At 36.3% G+C, this 26,853-nt stretch overlaps 2 protein-coding genes across 2 annotated transcripts; both read left to right on the plus strand.

Annotated features, from left to right (window-relative positions):
- The first annotated feature begins 552 nt into the window (after positions 1-552).
- LOC103457273 (microtubule-associated protein RP/EB family member 3-like) lies at positions 553-10,905 on the plus strand. The gene is made up of 8 exons (XM_008397289.2): positions 553-648; positions 5,531-5,599; positions 5,674-5,798; positions 5,876-6,021; positions 7,073-7,232; positions 8,603-8,745; positions 8,888-9,040; positions 10,133-10,905. The coding sequence occupies exons 3-8, from the start codon at positions 5,678-5,680 to the stop codon at positions 10,193-10,195; spliced, it is 786 nt and encodes a 261-aa protein (XP_008395511.1). The 5' UTR covers positions 553-648; positions 5,531-5,599; positions 5,674-5,677; the 3' UTR covers positions 10,196-10,905.
- Positions 10,906-13,051: 2,146 nt separating this feature from the next.
- On the plus strand, positions 13,052-26,613 carry tmem214 (transmembrane protein 214). The gene is made up of 17 exons (XM_008397288.2): positions 13,052-13,331; positions 17,493-17,686; positions 17,859-18,009; positions 18,642-18,776; positions 18,861-18,943; positions 19,620-19,725; positions 20,604-20,685; positions 20,863-20,964; positions 21,728-21,869; positions 22,715-22,806; positions 22,892-22,940; positions 23,074-23,181; positions 23,942-24,059; positions 24,146-24,242; positions 24,382-24,550; positions 25,191-25,342; positions 25,648-26,613. Exons 1-17 carry the CDS (start codon positions 13,196-13,198, stop codon positions 25,775-25,777), a joined length of 2,046 nt encoding a protein of 681 aa, XP_008395510.1. The 5' UTR covers positions 13,052-13,195; the 3' UTR covers positions 25,778-26,613.
- The last annotated feature ends 240 nt before the right edge of the window (positions 26,614-26,853 follow it).

The raw sequence follows: 26,853 nt of genomic DNA on the forward strand, positions 1-26,853 counted from the left end.
TAGAGGTTTAATAAATATAATGGAAAAATAATTTTCCAGGTCTTTTCATCACAATCTAATTTTCCTGATAGTTTTGTATTTTTTTCTGTGTATAGAAACTAAACAAAATCCCTGCAGATTTTTGCAGACAGAAGTACTTCCTGTTGTTGGGGTACCTTTTCCTACCAGAGTTTTTCCTTCTACTCAACTTTCTTAGGATACGCTTTGACTCAGCAGTCAAAGCGTTTCCTTGACTGCTGCCCATCGACTGCTGTAGAAAGGAACCTGCAACTCTGCRAGGATACAAAAAAAAGCATATCCCCACTGGGATGTTTTGGATGAATGAACAATTCCTAATCTTTGTAATTTATAGTAAAACAATACTTTATTTTCCCTAAATAKACATTTTTATGCTACTCAAACTTTACTTTAATTTTAGAAAACGCATATCTATGTAACTGGACTATAAGAAAACCGTATATTAGMACTTCTATTGTATCTCTATTGGATTTTTCCAACACTCCAGTTTCACTGGAACTACGGCACCAAGCTGCTCCTGCGCGGCGCATGCGCAGTGCCAGCAGCTTAGGTGGGAGCAGTCGGATAGCAACGGAAAGCCCAGCAACAGAAACAACGGCACGGCGGAGAAAGGGGACAGCGCTCACCTCAGTGAGTAATATCTGCTTATCTTAACTCAGAGTCCGAGCACTCTGAAAGCAAAGCTGCGGTCTTTTGGTTAAAAAAAATAATTACTGAATTCCACAGATAAAAACCGTCCCGTCCCACAGGAGACAGGCATTCTTTCATTGGAGTGATGCGTGTGTGTATTATCGAAAAGGCCTCCAGAGGGGGGTGTGCTTTAGATGGGGGGAAAAAGTCTCGTTTTCAGTCGCACCCCGTACGGACTAGTTGTTCACAGACAGCGCCGTAATTAAATTAAACCGACCCAAATAAATTGAAATGGACTGTTGGCACTCTTTAGCTCAGTTAGCTGATTCCCCTCCGTTAACGGTGTAGTTAGCCGGGAGCTAGCTCGCCTGTCTGTGCATTTAACGGTTGTAACGTCATCCGTTAAAAAGAGTCCGACTGAGCCGTTAAACCGAGCCGGACCAGGTTCGGGGTTCAGCCCAATTCTACCGGGTTTACATTTGTAATAACACTTTTTATCATCTGTGAAAACCGATTTAAAAAGCTGCTAACAGCGTCCAAAGCTCAACAATAGACACTTGTCAAAGGGATAATTGATATGAAATAAACATGAAAAAAAAACAATATTTAAAGAGAAATAATTTATTGTGTTAGTAAAAATGAAGGAATTGTTTGCAGAGAGGATATAATTTAAGAAAACATAGAATTAAATATGTTTAAACGAGTTTATAAACTCGTATTTCAACAATTTATAGAACAAAAAATAATTTAAATATATAAAAAAGATGGAGAGGAGCAGTTTAGCCTGGGATGATGATGGAAATGTTTTTTTAAAACAAAATCTAAAATCTTTTATTTGAATAAAACCAAATTTATTGATTAGTTTCTTAGTTTTTGTTTTATTGACGGAAGAAATAAAGTTCTGCTTTTATCTTGTTTTTTCTTAAATGAAGAATGGTGTGTAAAATAAAGTACATGTACAAGGAAAGACTCAAATAAGTTTATCCTTCTGCCTTCCTCTTCTTCAAACAAATAGTTATGTAAATACGTATCAAGGTATTTGAATATACAAGTGAAACAACAACTTCTTTGTGCCTTTGATTTTGAATGAATAAACTTATATAGTATTCCAGTTTTATGATGCTCTTATTCACTGTTGCATTCAATCTTAGTCTGTATTGAGGAGGATTATTTTGGGATGTTCTTGAGTCTGTAACACCTTTTTTATTAAATTTCTGTCCAGGGTTTAGTCATTTATTTCATGTTTTCATTCTATTAATACATAAATAAACCGTTTAAAGCATTTTAAGTAAGCGTCCGTAACTAAAGTGAATGATTATAGGCTTATGTATCACTGTGCAAACGTTTTAAACCACCGCTCATTTCATTACGGTTTTGTTATAGTTTTATTATTCTAATTTTTCATTTTATTATAGTTTTATTCAGTCTGAGTAAATCTGCACTGAGTATTATTGTTTGGGATGTTTTCTGCTCAGTATTTGGTTTTTCTTTTTTCTTCCAGGATTTCCTGGACATTTAGTTGGTTTTTCATGTTTTCAGGCTAATAACTGATCAAAAATAGTTAAAGTTTTCAAACATTTCTGTGATTTTAGATTCTATAAAGTACAAGGTGAAGATTTCAAGCTGCTGCTAACAGCCAGGCTTTAAAGTAATCAATTAAAATTCAAATTTATTCTTCTCCAAACTTTAATAAAGTCTTTTGATGTTTTGGACTTGCTTTTTTCACCTGTTGCTTCTGATCGTATTATTGTTAACAACAGATGAACACAATTTAAAACAATGTCACTCATGATTATGTAAAAGAAAAGTAAAATTCTAATCCAGAATGTGTCAGATTAAAAGCTAAAATCCTCTCTTTGTAGTCAGTTTTTTTTAGTTTAATGTATTTTTTAGCTAATTAAATGGTAATAAATTGTCCTCTTCGCGAAGTGGCGAAGCGTCTGACCTGGTTGTTTGAAAGTTGTCGGCTGTGTTGACAAAACACGGTTTCCGTCCTTGAATTCGGAAGTTTCCTTTTCATGCCTGGGTGATTGAAAGGTCAGAGGTCACTTGATATTCTTCTAAAAACGATCACCAACCTCTGGAGAATGCAGTGGAGGAAAACATTTTACCAATTAACATACATTTAAGTTAACTGCTGTCTTTTATCATTTGGACTGTAGTTTTCTTTTCCTGTAAAGAAGTTTAAATTACATCTTTAATTTCTCATTGAGAATAATAACGTCTGAATTGCCTGGTTTGTTTAGTATTTTGTATTTCTGARTAAATTTGACCATTGTTGGTTTGTTTAGCTGATAAAATGACAAACTTTTCTGCTCTTCTTTTCTGTAAAAATGTTTTTAAAGTTGGTATCTTTGTGGTTGTGATAAGAGCTGATTTAATTACATCTGGTTGTTATTTTCTAAATCCTAAAATAATCTGACTCCTTGCTCTGTTTGCTGTAGTGCCTGTTAAATCATTAACAGTAAATCAGATTGTATAGTTCAAACTTATTGATCGTCTTTAGATCAGATTGCGGATTAATAAGGAAAATCACTAAACGATTCTTTAAAGCACTTTCTGTCTATGTGTGTTTAAACATTATTTATCAGATTATGCGGCAAACCCTAGTCAGATTATTCACAAATATGATTAACAAAGTTTTATTTTTCTTATTAAAAAGACTTCAAATGATAAAGGACAATTTAATAAACTTCACATATAGGAAATCTGACAAAGCAAAAGAGCAAACTGGATTTCCGACTAATTTGAATTTAATTTCCTTMATTTTATTTTAAAACTTTGTGTATTAGTGACATTTCCAAAGCGCCTTGTTTAGTCAAAACTCTGATTTTTGTACATAAAGAAGCATTTAAAGTAGTTATTTTTAAACAGACATTCATATGGCCTCTGCTGATAATAAATTAAAAATAAACACTTTGATGTTTCTGAATGTCTTTTATTCGACCTGAATGCTATTTTAGTTACAATGAGACGTCTTTATTTATGTTGACGAGACGTTCACCAGTTCTCCTGTCCAAGGACGACTTCTGACTGGTCTCTGTTGTTTATAAACGCTGCTGTCAAACTGGTCAAACTGCCAGCGGCGGCCATACTGACATCATTAGCTCGACGCCGCCACCTGTGAAGCGCCGCGGTCAGGAAGCGATTGTTCAGCGCAGCTTCCTGTGTGCTGCTGGTGTTGGACCGGCCCAAAGGAAACGCTCCGGTTTTGTTGGACTGATTCTTTCTGCTGCTGCTGCTGGAGACGCCAAGCAGAGCGCGTTAAATACTGGGCTAAAGGGATTAACGCAGGCTCAGATTAGAGCAAACCAGTTTATCTGCAACAAGCTGCAGGTTCAGAGCAGGAAGTGGTCAGACCTGCTGGTTTTTATTCACTGCAACAACAAAATCTTCTTTTTATARCTCAAATGTCTCAGTACACTTGAAATAAGACTAAATTAACCTACAAGTACATTTTCAACAAGATATRGGAGCTTGTTTGAAATAAATAATTCCTTAATATTGTTGTAACAGGATTAGTTTCACTGGCAGATTATTTAATCTATAACACATTTTCCCATGTTGTGGAATAATCTGCCAGTGTTTTTCATCAATATTAACAAATTATTTATTTAAAACGACCTTCTATATGTTACTGAAAAATTACTTATAAGTACATTGTGTCTCATTTTAATTTACTAAAATATTTGCACTATACAAAATACTTGGTAATATTTTGTCTTTTATKAATTTATTTCTGCATGACTTTGTCTATTTATGCAAATCAGGTTTTGTGTTTAATTTTATGTTTCCATTTTTTTCTTGACGTATTTCAGACGGTTTAAAGTTACTAGGTTGATAATCAGTTGATAATCTGTTTGCCTTTGGATCCCCGTTATAAAGACTGTTTTTGTTACATTTMCATTTCAATTTCTAATTTTAGTTCTTGTTTTCCGTTCCCTCAGACTGAATGTCCTTCACTTCTACTAGATGAAGATTTAATGTGCTATAAATTTACATATTTGCACATATGGGRTTAAAAAAGCACAAGTCTTAATTTTAAAAAGCAATTAAATAGCTAACACTTTAGTTTAAAGAGTTAAAATTTTACAGATTTGATGAATATTTGTTATGTTTGCTAATAGGATTTGTAAAGACATATTAGAAAGAATATATTAATGGATTATATTTCTACTACAGTAATTTATTTACAAATGWCAGAGCGGTCCCAATTAATTTACTATTTGCAGAAACTGGATGAAAAAAAAAAGTATAAAACAGCGTCATGTCTGCAGGAGCTCATATATAAGGACAGAAAATCAGAAAATTAATGCGTATCTGTTCCGTAAACTGAAGAAWAAATGATGATTTTCATAAAAATACATTTAAAAATATGTTGATAAACAATATTTCCATGGTAATATTTAAAAACACATTTTTAGAGCAGATAGAGCACAAAATAAAAGAAGTTCATTTAATTTTAGATGATTCTGAGCAACATTACATTTGAGTCTGATATAAAAAAAACCCTATTTGTTTGAATTTGTTTGGACATTTAAATGTGTTRTCAAGGGAAAATGTGGGCTATTTTTAYACTATATTTGTATAAAAGGTTTCATCAGATCATTCATTTACAACAACAAACACTTTGTGTTAAAATTCAGRCCTTATCAGATGCACATAAAAATGTTTTAAAGTAATTACAAAACTAYTTTCTTTAAAATTCCAATAACTGCAATACATCWGTACCGCCACATGGTGGCAGTACTGTATCAAACAGTCTTAAAGCAACACATTATGAGCTCTCTTCTTCTTCCAGGTGATTAAAAGCATGTTTTACCTTCAGTGGTTAATTAAATYAACTGTAATAAACATGATTTGTTTCTGTTTTTGTCTTCAGGTCTTTTCTCTTAGGTGGTCAAACCCGTCTGGTTGTCAATCATTAAACACCAACGTAAACGAAGCACAGGTGAGCGTCTTTAAGTCCTTTCTCGTCGCTTCACCCTGATCCTTTGCTGCATGTGTTGATAATCTGTGGCGCAGGAGGATGGCGGTGAATGTCTACTCCACTTCCATGACTGCGGACAACCTGAGCCGCCATGACATGCTGGCCTGGGTCAACGACTCCCTGCAGCTCACCTACACAAAGATCGAGCAGCTCTGTTCAGGTTCGCAGCCACGTTTCATAAGCATTAATCAGATCAAACAGATTTTATTCCATTAACGCCTCCTCCTCCTGCTGCAGGCGCCGCTTACTGCCAGTTCATGGACATGCTGTTTCCGGGCTGCATATTGTTGAAAAAGGTCAAGTTCAACGCCAAGCTGGAGCACGAGTACATTCACAACTTTAAGGTTTTACAGGCTGCGTTCAAGAGGATGAATGTGGACAAGGTGAGGCTCGACGATCGCTGCATACTGCCTTTAACCGTCTGAAGCCAAACGCCGCAGATTTGACCTTCCTGCCCCTCAGGCAAACAACAACATGCCTGGTATCCATGGAAACGTCTGACATTTAACTGGCAAAAACCATTTTGAAAGAAACTTTGTATGGCACTCTGGTAGTGCCAAAAAATATATATATATTTTGGTAACTTTAATTTTTTTCTTTTTCAGTGAAATGCGCCTGAATTTGTTGTAATTTTTCTTCTTTTTAAATCGGATTTCCAAAAAATACACTTCAGTTGGCGTTAAATGTAAGAATTTCTTTAAAAAATATATCAAAACAAGCAATTTTAAACATGTAAGAATAAGTTTAGTAATCCCCCGTTTTGCCAACCTGTGCCAAAAGCAAAACGCCTCTGTGTTTTTTACTAAAACATATGCAAATTTGATTTAATTTACCTCAGCCTCACCGATCTTTTCACAGGAAAAGGTAGATCTATGGTTTCCAAAAAAATCTATTAATGATATTTCTAGAAGGTTTATATGCGGTATAATGCAAAAATWATTCCGGTTAGGGACAAAAAAATCCAAATTATTTTATGTTAAAGTCCTAATTTCTCTGAATCTGCTTTGATACTCAAACTCTCCCAGGCGTTTGGTTCATTTTGATACAAAGATTATTATTATTRTAGAAAAAGTAGATYAGATTTGGSTGTGTTAGTTTTAACACACTTCAGAAAAYCTGGTGAGGATTATGAGGTAAATAGTAAAAAGCAGACAGGGCCAACTTTCTATTCTCTGACTTTTGTTTTYATTTATTTATTTTTAATTTTGACTTTTTTTTTCTTAAAAATCTGACACCTACTTAAAATTCTGACTTTTCCCCCTTAGAATTAAGATTTACTTATTCAGATTTTTTCTTGTCCCTCAAAATCGTCCGTACCTTAAAATTCTGGGGGGATTTTTCTCTGAATTCTGACTGTAATCTTCTGAGATTAAAGTCTGGATTATTTTTTCCCGTGTTCCTAATCTTCCTCTCCTCTCCTGCTGCGGTTCTCAGATCATTCCCGTGGAGAGGTTGGTGAAGGGGAAGTTTCAGGACAACTTTGAGTTCCTCCAGTGGTTCAAGAGGTTTTTCGACGCCAACTACGACGGGAAAGAGTACGACCCGCTACTGATGAGGCAGGGCCAGGAGGGAACGCCGCCGCCGCCTAACCCAGGTACACAGGACACCAGAGTGTGTGTGTGTGTGTGTGTCTGGCTCAGAGCTTCATGTAATAAATCATCCCCTCACCGCATCCCCTCTGTAACCAGGGGAACCCATCCATCCCAAACCTAAGCGACGCCCTCGCTCAGGTAACAGCCTCATCCAGCATCAGCTCGGCGTTTGGGTTGTTGATCCGATGGTTCTGGTTTGCTGTGAGCAGCCTTGGTGTGTTTTGGTGTGTTTTTGTTGTGCTGTCATGTTGCCRAAGAAGTGGGAAAATAAACACAAGCTGTGGTTTATGGGTTTATATAAGCATAAAATATGTAAATAAGCCAGAAAATATAAACATTTTGCCTTTAAGATTAATAAAAATCTTTTTCTTTAAATATGTTCTACCCAGAATTTGTCAAGTGGCATTTTTAGTTTCACCCGGTTCAAATTCTGCAAACAAATCTCCTATTAAACAGCTTTTGTTATCAAATTATTAATCAGTAAAACCAAAACTAATCAACAGATCAGCCCTTTGCTGTAATTATGTCAAGTTAAGCAGAAAGAGACAAACTTTCCACACGTTGATGTTAAAGAAGCAGCTTTCAGCTTCTATGCACCACAAATCTGGAACAAACTTCCAGAAAACTGCAAAACAGCCAAAACACTGAGTTCCTTTAAGTCCAGACTAAAACACTCCTGCTTAGAGTTGCTTTTTAAATTTCATAAATGAAACATTAATAAACATTTTGATGTGTAACGACGACACTTGACTGAAAATTTAACGCTTCAGTTGTTGAGGCTGTTCGACATCTTTGTGTTTTTATGACGTAAAACCCTTTGAACTGCCTTGTAGTTGAAATGTGCCATAGACATAAACGTGATTGATTGATTGGAAAATATTTATTCTGCTACAGATGATCAACCATTATTTAGGTGATATATATTCATTTTTTATTTAAGAAAGGAATTGAATAAGTTGTTTATTTGCATCTCTGAATGTTTTTTAATATTGTACAAAAAGGCTAAAATAAGAAATATGCAGAATGTGTCTTTTTAAATCTTGTTAATCTAATTAGCWAATTTAAAACTAGAATAATTGTTAGCTGCAACTGGAAAGAAAGTTTGTGTTTGAATATTGAAGGACTCTGGGGTGTTTGTTCAAAAACAGCTTTTATTGCCCTCATTTAATTCATCCGATTAGGATAACTGAGGGCAGTTTCCATTTCTTTGAAGGGTTCTGGTTTGCCTTAAGTTTTATCTTCAAAGTGAAGTTAATCAAAATGTCAGAGTTAAGCTTTTCTGTTCGTTTACCGAACATCAAAAGCTGTAAGGAAAATATGAGTCATAAAAACGTCCCAAACGGCTCCAGAACTATAAATATTTCTGTTTCAGGCCCCATGAGAACGTCTCCCACTGCGCCGAAGACCGTATCCGTCCCCGTCCCCCAGAGACAGATCAACCCACCAGCCGCCCGCAGAAACAACCCAGTGACCCGCAACGGGGGAGACGCAGAACTCGTAGAGCTAAACCAGCAGGTACCGCAGTTCTGTCCGGTCCAAACTCTGTCTACCTGCATGAGGAGTCTCAGGTTAACCGTTCCAGGGACGTAGCTGCCCAGTGTGTTGAACTGGTTGTGTCTGAGTGTCCCAGTTTGTGTTGTTCGGTGTCTGGTTGCAGATAATGGACATGAAGCTGACCATCGACGGGCTGGAGAAGGAGAGAGACTTCTACTTCGGCAAACTGAGAGACATTGAGCTCATCTGTCAGGAAAACGAAAACGACAACAGCCCGGTTCTCGGCAAAATCATCGACATCCTGTACGCTACAGAGGTAAACGAAGGCCGYCAYGCTCAAACGGCGACACGTTTACAGAGAAAACACCATAACGACCACAAAAGGACATCAAAACAATTCAGAAAGTTTCGTTTCACTGCATCTGAAAAACTCCCTGGCTTTGAAATCTGCTGTAAATGTTGAGCTGAGCTTATAAGTAACTAGTTACATTTACTTTAGTAACTTTTTACGAAGTATCGCTACTTTTACTTGAGTAAAATATCCACKGAATGAAGAACAAAMAAGTTTTAACCAAAGATTCACCAAACTCACACCTACAGATTTTATTAAGTTTCACATTGAAAGAAACTGGTTTGGAAAACAATTTATTTTGCCTCTTTTTGTTTTATTGCAATTATGTTATTTAGAGGAATTATTTTCAATTTGGTTTTTAAAATACCAAAAGTTCCACTTACATTTTATTTTGATAAATCTAACGAGTTTAAAATATTAAATGATTCATGCTTTGATCGGTTACTCAGTACTTTAGTAAACTTTTCAGGAAATACTTTTTTAATCTTACAAGTAATAGTTACACTGACAGGTTACCATTTGAAATACTTCAAGAACAAAGATAGGAAACATAAAATTACCCCTATAAATACAAAACCTGATTTGCATAAACAGCTAAAGTAATTCATAAATAAATGTATATAAAACAGCACTGCAAAAACTCAAAATCTTATCAAGTACTTTGGATTGTTTCTAGTGCAAATATCTCAAAATAATAGAAAATGAATTTCAAAGTAACTTTTCAGGAGCTTGTTTTAAATAATTGCTTAATATTGATTAAAAATATTGGCAAATTATTTCACTTATAACAAAGTCAGTCATGTTTTTGAGTTAAAAAATGTTTAAAGTTGACAGGAAATTTGAAAGTATCACTTGATAATCATATGTTGGAAGATTAACACTTAAACACCAACTATAAAGTCTTAAAAAATGCAAACATTTTAAACAGACTTAAATAAATAAACAATGCTTAGCCTGGTGGGGGCACAAGTAAAGCCTGGTGGCCCGCCAGGCTTATAATACACTAGGGGAACCCCTGAACACAGACATAAAAACTGAGTCAAACTGTCTCCGCAGGAAGGATTYGCACCTCCAGAAGATGAAGAAATCGATGAAGGACGAGATCAGCAGGAGTTCTGAAATCTCCCCCTTTTTTCCCCGCCTCCATCTGTCACCTGTCATACTTTAATCAGACCATCAAGTCTATTTTTGCCTGGTTTTATCCCCATAAGTTCATTCTTAAACTCTGACTCCCTCCATCTCATTCACGGCTTCACATGTCCATGACAACTTTGTTGGACCGGCTCGCTTCCCCCAGACTTTGACTTGCAAAGGACGCTCACCCAGGTGCGTCTGGACCGGCCCGGCTCGGCYCGGCCCGGCTCGACTGACTAACTCTAACCTGCTTCCAGAGGGCAGCCGCCCGGCACGGTGAGTCACGTTCAGAGTCACAACGGGATTTTAAAGCCGGCCGCCCTTCCAGGAGACAAGCCGCTTCCTTTGCACCGAGAGTTAATACACGAAACACTACCAAGTTTTACAAGCAACGTGATTGTTTTCTTTTCSAGCTGAGATTATCGAAATAAGGCCTGAAAAATGGAGATATTTTGATTACATGATGACAAGTGAACRATTAGACATATCAGACTCTGAACAGCACACATGTACATGCTTCAAGCGACTCATCGCCCTGAGGGAAAACATCGGGTTCATCATGAAACTGCTCTGACGGCTCGTTAGGTGACCACCGCATGGTGTATTTATGTTTCTATTTATTTATCTTTGTTAATCTGCTCTGTACAGTTTCTGAAAAAACAAACAAACAATGGTTTGGATTTGGGGAGATTGAAGTTCTTGCACTAAATGTAGCGAAACAAGCCGAGCGAAATGATCCAAAATGCCAACATGCAGTGACTGGCTGCTGCCAGGAAGACACAGGAAGATGCAATTTTATATTTTGTAGATTTGTTCTAAAGAAGTATGTTTTTTTTCTTCTTTTTTTAATTTGCATTGAATTCCTCAGTGGCCAAGTCAAAGGCGTCTTTTTATTTATCAAACAGATATCAGGCTATAAATCTATGAATGAGCAAACACTGCAGACCAACACTACTAAATACTAATGTTTGACTGTGTTTATTTAGTTAAACATGTTAGCTGCTACCATTATTCCTCTGTTGCCGCATTTGAGTTTTCACATGTTGCAAAGCGTCGAAACGCCAACATGGCTGCCGAGGACAGCAGAGGTTTGGTTTGTTGTGACGAATAACCAGGCTGAGCAGCCAGAGAGGAGAGCCTCTCACCACGGCGGCCGGGTGGCCAACCGGCACCATTTGGATTTACTGCTGGAATGAAATAAAGCTCTGAGGTTTCAAGAAAATGAAAAGCGTTTGCTGCTCCGTTTATTGACCAGATTATCTGAAAAATGACATCTATGCCAGATTTATTACTGCACAGCTTAAATACACTAATATTCCTATTATTAGGTTGCAAAAAACTTGATTCTGTTTGGTTTAAAGCTTCTTGAAATKATGGTTATATTTATTGTTTTGCAAATTTAATAAGATTGGAAATGGTGCGAACCCAGAATGTTTCAGTGTTTTCAAAAAGACCCTAAATAGTAAAATGTAATCGCTGATAATTATTGGAACGATACATACTTGCAACAAAGAGCTCATGATTTTTAACCAGAATCCAGGCCTTCAACCTTTAGAACAGGGATGTCCAAAGTGTGGCCCGTGGGCCATTTGTGGCCCTCTGGATGATTTTGTTTGGCCCCTTGGTTCCCAATACAAGAATGGAGTGAATTCACAATTAATTCAGTATTTTTACAAATAAAATCTTCTTACTTTAATTTATTTAGCTACAAGGCAAATTATTTTTCTTTTATTAAATGTGTTTCTGCTTCTATTTATTACACTTTATGCTGCTCAGCCTTTGTTGCCAAACATAACAAAAAAAAAGGATAATAAACTCCAAAAAAGTTTTGGAAAATAACACAGCAACACAATGCATTTACAGAAAAATTTGACTACTTTGTTTTATTAAAATATTGTCCATTTGGCATGTTACTGAAGTGATAAAGACAAAAATGTCTTAAAAAGTAAATCTTTTGAGTTTTAATAATAAATGTTTAAAAATGTGTCCCTAATGACAAAAAGTTTGGATACCACTGCCTTGGAATTAGAAATGTTAATATTATAAAATGTAATTTACCATACCATTAGACTTGATTGCATTTTTTTCTAAGTTTCACAATTTAGGGCTTACGAGTTTCTAATTCTAAAATGCCTAACACAATGTAATTGCATTTGAAGCTATTGTGTAAAAATAATTTACCTTTTACTTCCTATATATAGCAGTGTAGTTTGTTTTTATTTACACTAACATTGGATTGGATTAATTGGATATTAAATATCTTCAAAGGCAAGTCAGTCACAACTACAAGATGGTTTTTTGTTCTCATCTCAAATGCAACAGTAAAATAAGAGATTAACAGATTTTTTCACTGGCTTGTTAATATATAAAAATTATTAATTAATAAAACATAAAGACAAAAGTAACATATAATCTGGATTTAGCTGGAAATTCTGGATTAAATGTGAAAAATTTAAAAATGTTCACCTACACTGAAACATTACACTTCGGTTTGAAAAAAAAAAAGTCAGATATTCACAATTTAATTTTGAAGTGACTTTTAACTTCTTATGGCAAGCCATTTTAGCATTCAACCAACAACCCCCCATCTATCTGCAATACCTCGTTTAGATAGCAATAATATAATTACTCCTCGTTCATATAGTCCTCTTACCAGTAGAAATGTAAATAAAATATATCAATAAGGGTATTATTGCTAGTAGAAACTTGGTTTTTTGGATATCCATAATTTGCTTAGCCTTAGCTAGTCTGGGTATTAAATGTTAAGATGACTTTCCATAGTAAGTTCCTAGTTTGGCTGAAATGAAAGCTAACGGTTTAAACGCAATGCCCGCTGACGTCAGCCCGTCAAACGAGACGTGGCAGAGCCGTTGATCAGAGCTGACGGAGTGTCCCTACGTCGTAGTCACACGTTAGCAGCAGGAAGATAGAAGTTAAAGTTACGGTACCTCACGAACTGATAACTGGCCCATCTGGACTGGAAACATGGCCTCTAACAACGGCTCGGCTGGGAAGTGGGAGGTAGTGAAGAAGGGGAGGAAAAGTAACCCAGGAGGAGGGAAGTCTAGCGGCGGAAACGGGGGTAGGAAAGCCCTCGGGGAGTCTAACCAACCGTCCAGACGTGAGTGAACCAGGCCTGGTCCTGATAGCTAGCTCCTGCTCCTATGGGATTTTTATTTTACTAATGAAAATTATGCAAAGAGATGTTTCATCTTTAACTGTGTGTGTTTTATTTAAAATAAAAATGTCTACAATGTTAACTGACAGAGCTGCTGAGTATCTCACAGCTGTCAACTGATTTAGCAAGCTAACTGTAATTGCTAGCCGTCATCCAGTGTTTCTTCCTTTTTAACATTATTTTGGTAATGTTTCCCCTTCAAATTGACAACCTATTATATACACAAATCTACAGACGCATAATTTTTTTTTTAAAAAGTCACTGACTGCTTTCTTGGTCTTGAGTTTTTCTGTAGGAGGCTAATGAGCTAGCGTTAGCATTTAGCATCCTAGCAGCTCAGTAGAAACATCACGTCTCATGTAGAAAAGCTTTAACTAATTAATTAATGTCTCATTCTTTGCATATTTCACTAAAATAAACAGGTTTAGTTTTCTAACCGGTCTGATGAAACGGATCAATCCGGTTGAACAACTAAATGCATGTAAAAATGTATGCTTGCAAAGTTAATTTTTTAATATTTGGTCAAATTTTAATACTTGAATAAGTTGAAATGCATAGCGCCCCTTGCAAATATGATATGTCATATATTGTTGATAAAAAGATTATTTGGGCTGTTGGATAGATTCAGAGTGGAGGAAAGACTGTGACAGAGAAGAAATAAATTAATCATGATCTATATTATCATCCAGGACTAGTTACGTGTTATTGATGTTGTGCAGCTGTAATAATAAGCCTGTATTTCAAAGTAAAATGGAAACTCCCTTTGGTCACTTCCTGCTTTATTTTAGTGTTTTTACCTGAGATCTGGACCCACCTGTCATCTCACCTCATGCTTATTAGCTAAACTTTTTTTTTGCATGATTTATAAGTCACAAAATGCACATTTTGATTATTTAACTTGTACATCCTGAACTTTTAGAAAGCAGAATAAGTGGCTGTAAGCTACTGTGGGTGTCCCATCTGAGGTTTTCAGAGTTTGAAAAGCATTTAGCTGGATTACTGGTTGGACTGAGAGCACCAAGTTGCCACATCAGCAAAACGACACAGCTGACACTAAATGTTCCTGAATTCGTGGTTTAGTAAATGAGTTTCATAAACTTTTGAAATGATTACTCTTGAGTATTCAGACTTATTAATTCTGGATATTTTTGCAGAGGTATTGATCTAATTTAATTGTAAAAAGCAGCAAGCAGATGCTCTCTGTAGCTAAGAATGTGAGTAATATGATCTTGACCTTGTGATCCGTTTATGCTAGACTGAGTCATCCTGTCCAAAGTCCAATTGTTCAATAAACAACATCAGCCGGGAGGCTCTGTTAACGTTTTGCTTTAAAAGCATCTTTTTGTCTTTGTGTTTACATTTCTGTTGACAAGTAACTCATCTTAAATTAACACAAAATAGCAGCAGATTATCACTGTATTCAGTAAGATAATTATTTGGATATTTAGACAGATTTTCTTTACAAATAATTTTATGTGTATTAGGGGTGTAGTGATACAATAATTTCACGATACGATATGACATACGATATTCTGGTCACGATACGATATGTATTACAATATTTGTTGAGCGATACAATTCGATACGATTCAGTGCATTTTTACGATTTTCTGAAATATTTTAGAAGGACAGAGTGATTTTAGTGACATTTTGTGTTCCATAGACTTGAATTTAGTTAACTGAAAACTGATTAAAAGCACCAACTACACAATACCTGCTTAGAAACTCTGATTGGACAGTCTAACAGTCTGCAGCTGGACAAAATGAATCAAAGATGCAGTGAGAGAATTAGTTTCTGTCATTTAATTAATCTGGATTTGACATAAACTGAAAAGTTTAAACGGTAATCCAGGAGCAGAGTGGGGAGATTATCAGGCTCTGTAGACTCTCAATATGCAAATGATTGCATTTATGTTTTTTCTTTTGGACACTGTGGCTGCATTTAATGCATATCAATTAGCAGGAGTATGAAATACGTAAAAATAATTAACTATAGTATATTAAGAAATTATATGTAATCCTCTGTGCTACATGAATGCAAATTAAAACATTTGCAACAAGTAAATCAAGTCCAATATTAGGTCTGTGTATGCTAAACTTGAGAGTGAGACGTTTTATATATATATATAATATACACACACACATACTGGCATATGCTGCCACCCCTGAAAAAATCCCTGCYACTGTCTTGCCACCCCATAAATATTTTTCTAGATCCGCCCCTGAGGCTTTTATATGGGGTCAAATGATAAGTTACACCAGAAATAAGACGGATAGAAACTTCATCTCACTGCTTTTGCAGCTGCTCCGTTCGCGCCGCTTCTCCGTTCCGCTTCTCTGTCACGGTTACTTGCGCAACTTTACTTTGTTTCTCAGCAACAAAATACAGCCCATCGTTATTTATTGAATATTTAACATTTCCAAAAACACAGGAATCTAATGTTTTGTTTTGTACGTTTGGAAGCTCATTCCCTCTCATATAATCGGAAAAGCCGGGAAATGGTGGCGCTTTTGACATTTCTCTGACATTCGGAAAAATATGGTTTACTAATTTTAGCATAACTCCGGTTATACTTGGCCTATTAACACAATTTAAAAACTGGTGTGTCGTTTATAATGTGCACTTTAAGCTCAAGTTGAAAGTGAGACTCAGGGAGGCGGAGTCTTGCTGCTACGCCGTAACAAACTAGACGTTAAAAAAAGCTATAAGGCTATGGACCCCTATGGTTTAACGGATCGATACACTGGGATGAAAAATCGATACTTTCCGAGGGCGGAAAATATCGAGATATATMGCCGAATCGATTTATTCATACAGCCCTAATGTATGTGTAATRAATYATGATGCTTCATAAAAATKTTCTACTTGGCTTATTTGCGTTCTGCATGTATTGAAGAGAAATTGAATCTAAAACCAACAGCATCTGATCTTGTGTGTCATGAAACCATTTTGTGTTGAATAATAGACTCTCATACCACATTTATTTTTCAGAACCTTGCAGARAGCTGAGCGATCAGATGAGATTTCTTACTTGAAAGCTGCGCGCTCCATCTGCACCTAAAGACTAGATCTGTCTTTTGTTTTTTTAACTTTAAGCTGTCGGGACCCAGTTACACTGATCTACAATTTTCTTTCACAAGCTATAATATAAATAAATCAATASATTTAATTCGCATGGATGTAATAGAGCAGCTACTCGCTTTTTAAAAAATAATAAATTGGATTTGACATTTTAAACTGTATTTTTTCCATATATATTCAGAACCTTATATTTGCTTTCTTATTTCYAAAAGGATGCCATTATTTGCACTTCCCATATCGTCCAGGTGCTTTAAATATTTCAAAATGTTTGAATTTCAATGTGTGGAAAGTGCTGGATTTCTGTATAAAGTCCCTGAATATTACTGATACTCAAACTGCACAGTTTACTAATAAAGTGGAATCTAACATTTGATTAAAAGTCACATTAATYAAATGTTAATTTATCTACAAGCCAGATATTTGTAGATAACAAAAAGACGCAGACACATTCAGTCAGTTAAAATGAGAAAACAATATTTTTATATGCWGACTGCCAGAAGACTTTGTAAGGACAATCTTTTAGAGTTTATTTATTTATTTTTGTAACTTTCTTAAACTGATCCGGTGTGTCTAAAAGGAACATTTCAAAACATTTCCTAGAAAATGTTTGATTTCTAAAAATGCATTTTTTTTTTCTAGCAAATTTTTGACTTTTCAAACTAAAAAAATGTCCTTGTTTTTTCAGAGATTAGTATAAATTTCTGAGTTTTTAGCTGACATTTTGCCCTTTTTTCCCTCCAAGAATATGTTTTTGTACATTCCTATTCTAAAAGCATGTAAATTTTGTTTCTGCTGCTGAGTAGATCAGGCAACTTATTTTGTTTCTGTAAATTCAGTTGTGAAAGTTTGATMAAATTTCTTCTGGATGCCGACAGCCTGTTGCGTAAACCATGAAGGGAGGGCGGATGGGAGGAAAAACCAGAATCAGTGATTTGACCTTCCTGAAAAAGAAAGAGACTTTCTCAGAGACRCTCTGCGTTTATCTGCGGTCGTCTTATCTCTGCTGGTTTGTTTCCCCTCAGCACCGGTGAAAATGTCGGAGACGCTGTTCGAGGCTTTTGAGAAGATGGGAAAGAAGCAGAACAAGGAGCAGGTCCCACCGCCAGCTGAGCCTCAGAGCAAGAAGCCGTCATCCAGTAAACCGTCCAAGAAATCCCAACCCAGCAGCGCAAACACACCGACAACTTACAAAACGCTGGAGCAAGCCTTCAAAGCTGTAAGTAAACACGTTTTTATCATTCGATTTAAGAGAAATCAGATCCAGATTTCAAACTAATTTACTGGACTTAAAAAGATTTAAACAAAGCTGCATTGAGACGTTTTCACCGCAGARCGTCACTTGATGAGCTGCTTTTTCAAAGGCGGCTTTGTTTGGTGTTTAATTTCAGCTGGATATCGGGGATCTGAAGCAGCAGCTCGCTCRCAGTCAGGCGCTGTTCCCAGAAAACCCGTCGGTCTGGGTCAAAGACCTGGCAGGATACCTCAACCTGAAGCTAACGGCGCCGGACAACGAGCCCACACTCTGCAGCTACGCTCACGGTCAGTGAAACGCAGGCCGTCTGCAGGCTCACAGCTAACATTTTACAGCAGGGTTTTTCAAACTTTTATCAGGCTGATGCATAACTTAACCCATCTGACAAACAAACACGGACCAGCTAACCTTAAACAATAACCCAACATCTTATTATATACAACCTGAAATYGTCATGGACATTTTGAGTTATTTATATGTTGTGAAATCTGTGGTTTCCAAGCTTTTCAATCATGTCAAACACATGGAATTAAAKAATAAAGTTGTTCTTTGCTACCATGTTGTGTGAATTAATGTCGTTTTTGTCCTTAAAAAAAGGGGTTAAAAAATACCAAACTGAAGACTTTTATCATCCAGTTTAGCAGAGAGAGAAGAGAAAACGATGAACCTGTTTGTTTTAATTTATTAAGTGATTTATTGCAACAGGCCTAATAAGGTGTGTGTGACACATATTTCAAAACATAAAATTTTGCTATATCTTAGTTCATCCCAGTTGTTGAATATGGAATATTATCACATTTATTTATATTGTTTTTATCTCYAAAGTGGTGCTGGAAAGTTTTTAAAACTTACCTTGAAAATGCTTGAATGTTACTGTTTTGAAACCCTGTTTATTTACATTCTTCTTCTTTGGCCCCAGACTATCCATACTGCCTTACAGGGAAAGAGCTGAAGGGCGTAGTCAAAGGCCTCATCGGACGCTGCAGCAACGTTCTGCCTGATTTCTTCGACTACTGTGTCTCCACGATGCTCAGGGAGCTGGACAAGCAGCCGGGTAAACGRKTTGTTATTTTCTAAAGGTTTTCAGACGTGTGAGGAGAAACGTTTAAAATGACTGCGGAGTTTTTCTTGTTTTCAGGGGAACCTCTTCATGGATACCGGCTTTGCATTCAGGCGGTTTTGCAGGACAAACCCAAAATCGCCACGCAGAAATTATCTGAGGTGAGCGWAGCGTACAGTTGGAGCGGCRTTAAAATAAAATCCACAAGGTTTTTATACRATTTTCAATTTTCTAAAAAAAGAAATTGCAGTTGACAGACAATATTTTCAAAAAGTAGCTTTTTATTTCTCTGAGTTGGACGACGGAAAATTAAATCATTTTTCTTTAATTATAAGAATATAATCATGGTATAAGCAGAATAAAAACACAATTTTACCGGAATCATGTCTTAAAATTATGAGAAAAAGTTTGAATAATTATTAATGTTTTATTTTCTTTGTGTTGGAGTTTTCATCCAATTTATTCCGGAGATATTATAACTGGACCACTTCATCTTTGTTAAAAAAAAATGTAGAAAAMATTGTTGCTACACTATTAATTGTCATAATATTTTGTCTTAGAGTTTATCTGAATTCAAAGTCCAAACAAACAGAAGCTGTGAAAAAATGTTTGTCAAACAAAATGGCCGCCCCAGATGTGCTGACATCATCCTGAACCATGGTGGGGGGAAAAAAAAAACAAACAGATTTTCCAAAACGCTAATCTTTACCCAATCAATATCATCCATTTGTTGCCCAGCGATACGTTCAGTGTAGAAGTTGCCTGGCTTGTTGYGGCTGCTCTCTGTTCATGTGAAACATTCTGGTAGTTTGTGTAATTTTGTAATTTCCTCCCCAGTATTTGGAGTTGTTGCGATCAGTCCAGAACCGTCCGGTGAAATGTTTGACCATCATGTGGGCTTTGGGTCAAGCCGGTTTCTACGACCTCAGCCAGGGCTTACGAGGTAAAAATCTTAACTTTTAAATGCGTTTCAACATTTATGCCTTCAAAAATATTCACATATAGAACCACAAACTCCACTGTTTGTTATTATAGAACAACATAAAGTAGATTCTTAAATGGACATGAATATTAAACTCTATGTGGCTTTTTTAATATGTTGTGATGTTTGTCAAATAAAATCCAAATATTTTAAAGTTGTAACATGATAAAAAGAGGAAAAGTTCAGTAAGTGTTTCTGTGTCTGGTATGTGGAAATATTGGGAAATAAATGAGCTGCGTTGCTTTTTCTCTCACTTTCATAAGATGATTGCAATTATTTAGGGTTGGAGTTCACTGGACGAACAGTGACATTAGCAGCAGCAACACATTATGACTACGACAGAGGAGTAGAGTCACCAACAAATATTAAGTTTACCTCTGAATTTTAGATTTCTTAGAATTTTTACATTTTTTTCCTCAATTTTTGATTTTCTTTCTCAGATTTCTAACCAATTCTGTGTTTGTCAAAATCCAAATAAGTGTCCAAACATTCTCAATACTTCTGAGAAGAAATTCACGGTTTTTACTGTTTTTATTGCCAACACTCCTACGAGGAGCGTTATRGGATTGTTATATAATCAGGAAAAATTWGATTATTTGAAGAYTATTTTTCTCTGAAGGAGAGAAAAGACTCGTCTGATTTATGGGTTGCTTATCTTTACCTTTTACTTCATTTGAAACCTCAAAAATCACATTAATGTGTTGATTTATTTTAAAACGTAATGCACCAGATGCTCTAAAACAAACTATGACAGTCGACTATTTGTTGATTTAATAAAGAACAAAAAGGCTGTAGCATCTATTTCTGAAGTGAGTCGTGTTTCTCTGGTTTGTGCTCAGTGTGGCTCGGCATCATGCTTCCTGTGCTGGGGACCAAGTCCTTGTCCGCATACGCCATCGCCTACCTAGAAAGACTTCTCCTGTAAGTTTGCCAGATAAAAATCATTTAGTAAAACTGACTATTTATTCACAGATTTTCGCATCTTTTGCTTGCGGCTCGAAAATGAAGTGAATATATACTGTTAGGAATCAGTGGCTGCCTACTTTGAATTACTGGTGATCTTCACATTTCTCTTGTGTTTTTTATATTTGTTTCCAGACTTCATACAAACCTGACGAAAGGATTTGGCATCATGGGTCCTAAAGAGTTTTTTCCTCTGCTTGATTTTGCCTTCATGCCCAAAAACGCCCTGTCACCCAGGTAAATACAAGCTAATAATACAATCCTAGTCTTTGAAAGCTTCTTTCATTTTCCTATGCAAACTTTCTGACCTGCCACCCGACTCCAGTTCAGGGTATTAATAAATGTGCTCCAACAAGGCTTTTTTGTCCTTAAAGTACTTTCACTAACGGCGTTAAAGAGCACAATATTATTTGGGTTTAAACGATTAATCGTGATTAATCAACTTGAAATAATCAACAAATTTAGTTATCGATTAATCGTTAAGAAATAACATATTTAGAGCAGTTATTAAGCCAAAACTGTTAAAAATGTATATTTATTTAAGAAAAAAAACATCTTTTATCTGTGATTATGTTTTAGCCGAAACTCCTCAAGTGGCCAAGTTTTATATTTAGGTTTAATTTGAYTAAAGGAATGATGTATTATTGCCTTTTAAGAACTATTTTCTCATCTAAAAATTAATTTAATTATTTATTTGCATCTTTTAATGTATTTCTACTACAGCATTAAAAGGTTACATGAAAATTAACCTTTTAATTAGTAATCCGATTAATCGATTACTAAAATAATTGTTAGTTGCAGCCGTAACCTTTGAYGTAAAATTCTAACCTGTATTGTTGTTTTCATTAGCTGTAAGCAGAAAATCACCATAATTAACAGAAATAAAGGCTTGAAAACATCAAAATGCACGTAATTAATCTGAATTCAGCTACTGAAGTAAAATGACTTTTTACATAACACAGTAAATGTTTTGTTTTTGGTAACTTAATTCCTCCAACAGCCTGCAGGAGCAGCTGAGACATTTGTATCCTCGACTCAAAGTCCTGGCGTTTGGAGCCAAACCGGAGAACACGCTGCACACCTACCTGCCGTCTTTCCTGTCCAGAGCCACGCCGCACTGTCCAGACGACATGAAGAGGGAGGTGAGGCTGCCGACTGGAGAAACGAATAATTAACGTTGATATTAAGAAATAAGTCGAGGGAAAAGTCCTCACAGAAGTTGTAGCTGAATAACTTGGAGCTGCTCGTTAAAAGCCTGATTCCCCTGGATGATGYGTCAGATTTTTAGATTTCAGTATGGAGACACAATATTTTTCATCCTAATATGATAAATGATTAATATTCTAGTTATCGATTAATCTATTTATTTTTGACAATTAATTGCCATGTGCAGATTTTTTGTTTAGGCCTTTTGATACCATTTAGAAATGCATTAAAAAATACAAATAAACAAATTACTACTTTATATCTTCAATAGTGTGTAGGGCTGATTATTTTTTCAACTGATTAATAATTGGATGGAAGTTTTTTTTTCATAGAATTTGAACCATTTGAATCTAAACGATGTGACTCGAGTTTTGGGTAGAACATATTTACAAAGTTTAGTTGTTTTATTACAAAATGTGTATATTTTAMAGTTTTGGCCTAATTACTGCTCTGAATGTGTTGTTCTTTCAGCAAATTGCCTTTTCTTTTAGTTTGTATGCCCCAGTTGACGATTAATCGATGACTACGTTAGTTGGTGATTATTTCAATAATCGATTAATCACAATTAATCGTTTCAGCCAACTGGAAAATATTCTTTCTACATATTTATTTCTCCGTTCTTTTATCAATCAATCCTTAATAATGTTAAATAAGAGGAAAAATATAACATTTTAACAAAATGTGCTTTTAATTTGAAAGGAATTCATAACTCTTCCTAAATCTGACCAGTTTTGCTGCTCCAAGTTTTAAATTTTTTTCTGCTTCATGTTTCCTCCTGCAGCTGCTCAGCAGCATGACTGAGTGCTTGTGTGTGGACGTTCAGAGCCTCGGGGTGTGGAGGCAGCTCTACACGAAGCATTTACCCCAATCCAGGTGAAAATAAAACTTCAAGTTGAACTCAAACTGAATGYGTCTCGATTTGTCCTACATGTAAATTTCCCCGTTTTTCCGTCTCCAGTTTGCTGCTGAACCACTTACTGAAGTCGTGGAGTACGCTGCCGCCAAAGGTGAGACTTTCTGATTGACATCATAATGGCTCATAAACCAAACGCACCTTTCTGACGAATACCAATCAGATCAATGAAACATTTATTTTTCTATATGCTAATAAATATTCTTGGCTTTACTTTTAATTTGTAGTTGCGGAAAAACCTTGAAGAAACAATCCAGTCCTTTAGAGTGACCAACGATGAAATGAGGGACACAAATGAGTCCCAAGACCTTCAGGACTGCAATAGTTTGTGCCAGGTGAGATGAAAATATCACATTATTAAATCATTAGAATTCTGTCACATTTATTTATACAAAAATAACACAAGCTAAATTTGTATGCACAGAAAAGTAACAATTATTCCTACTTCTTCAAAATATCGGACATTAATTATGTTTCCATCCATTTTTAATGGAAACTTTTAAAATTAAGTGAAATAAATAATTAAGGTTGCTACTGACAATAGTTTTATTGATTGATTAATCTATTAATCGGAAAAAAAATATTGCACATTTTTATTTAACTACTTTAGCCTTTTTATACAAAATTAGAAATGCATTAAAAGATTCAAATAATTCTGAGTGCTGAAACGATTAATCATGATTAATTGATTGTTGAAATAATTATCAACTAATTTAGTAATCAATTATTGGGAGCATACAGATTTTTTAAAAAGGCCATTTTATGAGACATTTATGTTGAAGAGATTTACACAGGCTTTTTTGTCTTAAATGCTAAATGTATATAATGTATATTTTTAATGGTTTGGCTTAATTACTCCTCTGACTGTGTTGCTTTTCCAACAAATTACCTTTTTTGAGTCTGTACATAATCTACATAACAATTAATGGATTATTAAAATGTGAGTTATTTGAGTAATCGATTAATCGTGATTAATTCAATTAATCGTTTTATTTTTGGGGGGTTATTTTGAGTGGAACTACTTTATTTCGAAACTCTAGTTTTAAAACGATATTCCCTTGAACCCAGTCCTGCAAAGAGCTGTTTTGTTTCCAGAACCTCCAGGTGAAGATGCGTGGCCACGGGTTCCCCTGGTCCAAACTGCTCATGGTTCTGCTCGTGTTCGCTGCCGGCTTCGTCGTCCATGACGTCCGGTCTCACGGCTCAGTCGCAGGTCTGGATGAGCGCAGAGTTTTCATTTTCATCCGAAGCTCCACAGTTTGCGTGAGGCCCGTTGCTGTAGCTGTGGTTCTGTTTCAGATTCCACCACGGCCATGTATCTGCGCCGCTCTGGAGTCGCAGCCGTTTCCCAGCAGGCCTGGAGCAAAATAACCGTCTACACAAAGCAGGGCTTCAGGTCGGACCTCCTGCTCATCATGCGCTGAAACCTTTTTCTGAAATTCCCATGAAACCCCTCAGATCCAGAGGCGGTTAGCGATAACGTGCTATATTTAAACGGTGTTGTGYGAAATCACAATGTGTTGTTTTCTTTGCAGCTGGCTGGAGAAAAACACGCCTCACTACTACTCTGAGTGTGTGCGCGTGTTGGGGCCGGTCATGGAGCAAGGCGTGGAGAAAACTAAAGCAGCAGCCGCCGTCGCCTCGGAAAACGCCTCCCAGTTCATCCTATGGGTCAGAGAAACAACGCCGCTGGTTATAGACTGGGTAAGATGTACAGAAGAGGATGAGGGGCCCTGGGGAGAAAACAAAAACGGGACTTTGATCTCAGAATTCTAACTTTTTTTCTCAAAATTTTAACTTTTCCTCTTGAAATTTGTTTCCTCAGAATTCTGGCTTTGATCTTAACATTTTGGCTTTGATATCGCCAATAAAAGGCGATGTGGTTGCAGCCGTAACGTTAAGGCTATGTTAACGCTGCAGATCGAAGTGAGCCTATTCTGATTTTTTATTATTTTTTGGTCAAATTATTATTTTTTTATTATTATTTTGCCATGGACGTTCACACTTCCAGATATGTGACCTGAAAGTGACCCACATGCTTAGTAGAGCGCACAATAACGTCTTGTTTTTCATCGTAGCACTTTTCTCTTTGGTCTTAGAATTACTTAGATTGTTTATTCACCATGGGGTAAATCTAACGATCACAAATCCTTTCACTGACACAGTTATGATTATTTTCACATATTTGGCAGAAACCTAATAATTTCTTTGGATTTTCACAGAATCAGAATTCTGAAGTCATAATTTTGAGATTAAAAGTCATATTTCTGACCCTCTTCCATAAGATGGCCATTTATTTTACGTTGGGTCAGCAGCTGACAGACAGACGGTCTTTGTTTTCCAGGTGAACACCAACACTCCCGACGGCGTGTTCCAGGCGTTGGCGTACCTGAAGGAGCTTCTCCTCTTCATCCACCAGAACTACGTCCTCCCGGCGCTGACTTACATATCTGAGGTTTTACAACAAGCCTGGACCAACCTGCAGGATTCCTGCAAGTCAGTATCCACAGCTACAGATTTTATTTCCACTGCATGATTTCACTCCTGAGTGCAGAACTTAAAATAAAGATATTTGGTAAATGCTGACATTGTGAAAATGTGTTTTAATTTAAAACACTTTGGAAAATAGGAGACAAACCACAAGTATGTATTTAATTGTTGACACACCGGATAAAAGACGACGACGACAGTCCAAAGCAAAAAAGGAAAAATAACTGTTAATCTTGTCAAACAAGCAGTTCTGTTTTAAACGGCTCACATATTTGTGTTTGTGTATTTGAACGCTGGTTTCGTCCTTGCAGTGGGGAAGTGTCGGTGTCTTGTCTCCGGAGTCACGCGCTGCACTTCACAAATTCAACATGGCAGCTGCTCCAACACACGACGTCGGCCATCAAAACCTGGGCGCAGCAGCTGCTGACGCGAGCGGGATAACGCAACGCAACGCAAGCGSACTGATTTTAAAAATGCAATATAAACACACACTGTGTGTGTATGTAGATGCTGTACACACACACACACACTTTGGGGCTCCTCTGAAGCCATGATCGTCGCTGTCGGACAGAAACCAACTCTTCTTTCAGAAAGACTTTTCTCGTCTTGATTTCTGTTTTATAAATCGATTTGCTGTTGTATTCATGTTTCTACCAATCTTTTTGTCACTGCTGGATGTGGAGGTTGTAGTTTTTCTCCTTTTTCTACTGCAAGTTTCACCTGATCTTTACCCTCAATGTCACATTTAATTTATACAAAATATAGAAAAATGCAAGTTTGTAGATTTATACACCCTTTGTTATTTAAAGATGGAATAAAGCATGTTATAATGAAATGAGAATAAATGATGAATAATTCAGTAAAACTTCTGAGGACCACTTCATCTCTTGTCAGCTGTCGTCAATGGAAATGTGAAATATTTTTACAGTTGCAGATTTATTTAGTCCTCCAATAAAGTTGACATTAACAAGCAGAAGCCGCCCACATCTGGCAAAAATGTCTTCACTTTTTCTTCACTCTTGTTTTAATTCAAATTCTAGGCTAAGAGAAGTACTGTGTAAATGCACTCKACATTCTTAATTTGTGTGTCTTCATCAGGCTTACAGTCTTGGGATCACYATTTCTGTACCAACATCCCTGTTTTATATGAAACATGGCAACATTTCAGCCGGATTCATCCACTCACGGTTGCTTGTACAGCGGATTGGATGAACACTGCAGCAACCAGTGTCTTAATTTGTGATGGAAATCCTTTGTAATAAAGACTTCAAACTGAATGTGTCAAATGGATCCAGTATCTCTTGATATTTAAAGCTTTTATCATTCCTGAAAGATGTTCAGATGTCATCGATATCAGTGGTGTGCTGAGGAAGTTCTCATCACGCAACCAACCCCTTCGATGGCGCTACTTCGCTCACGTAAGTCTATGTTTCTCCTCCAATGGCCTTGCCCAGCTTCCATTCTCACATTGAACGGTTTAGCCAATGGCGTACCGCCTCATAATGGACCGAGCCTAT

Source organism: Poecilia reticulata, linkage group LG21 (assembly GCF_000633615.1).
Source record: "Poecilia reticulata strain Guanapo linkage group LG21, Guppy_female_1.0+MT, whole genome shotgun sequence".
NCBI classification, from domain to species: domain Eukaryota; kingdom Metazoa; phylum Chordata; class Actinopteri; order Cyprinodontiformes; family Poeciliidae; genus Poecilia; species Poecilia reticulata.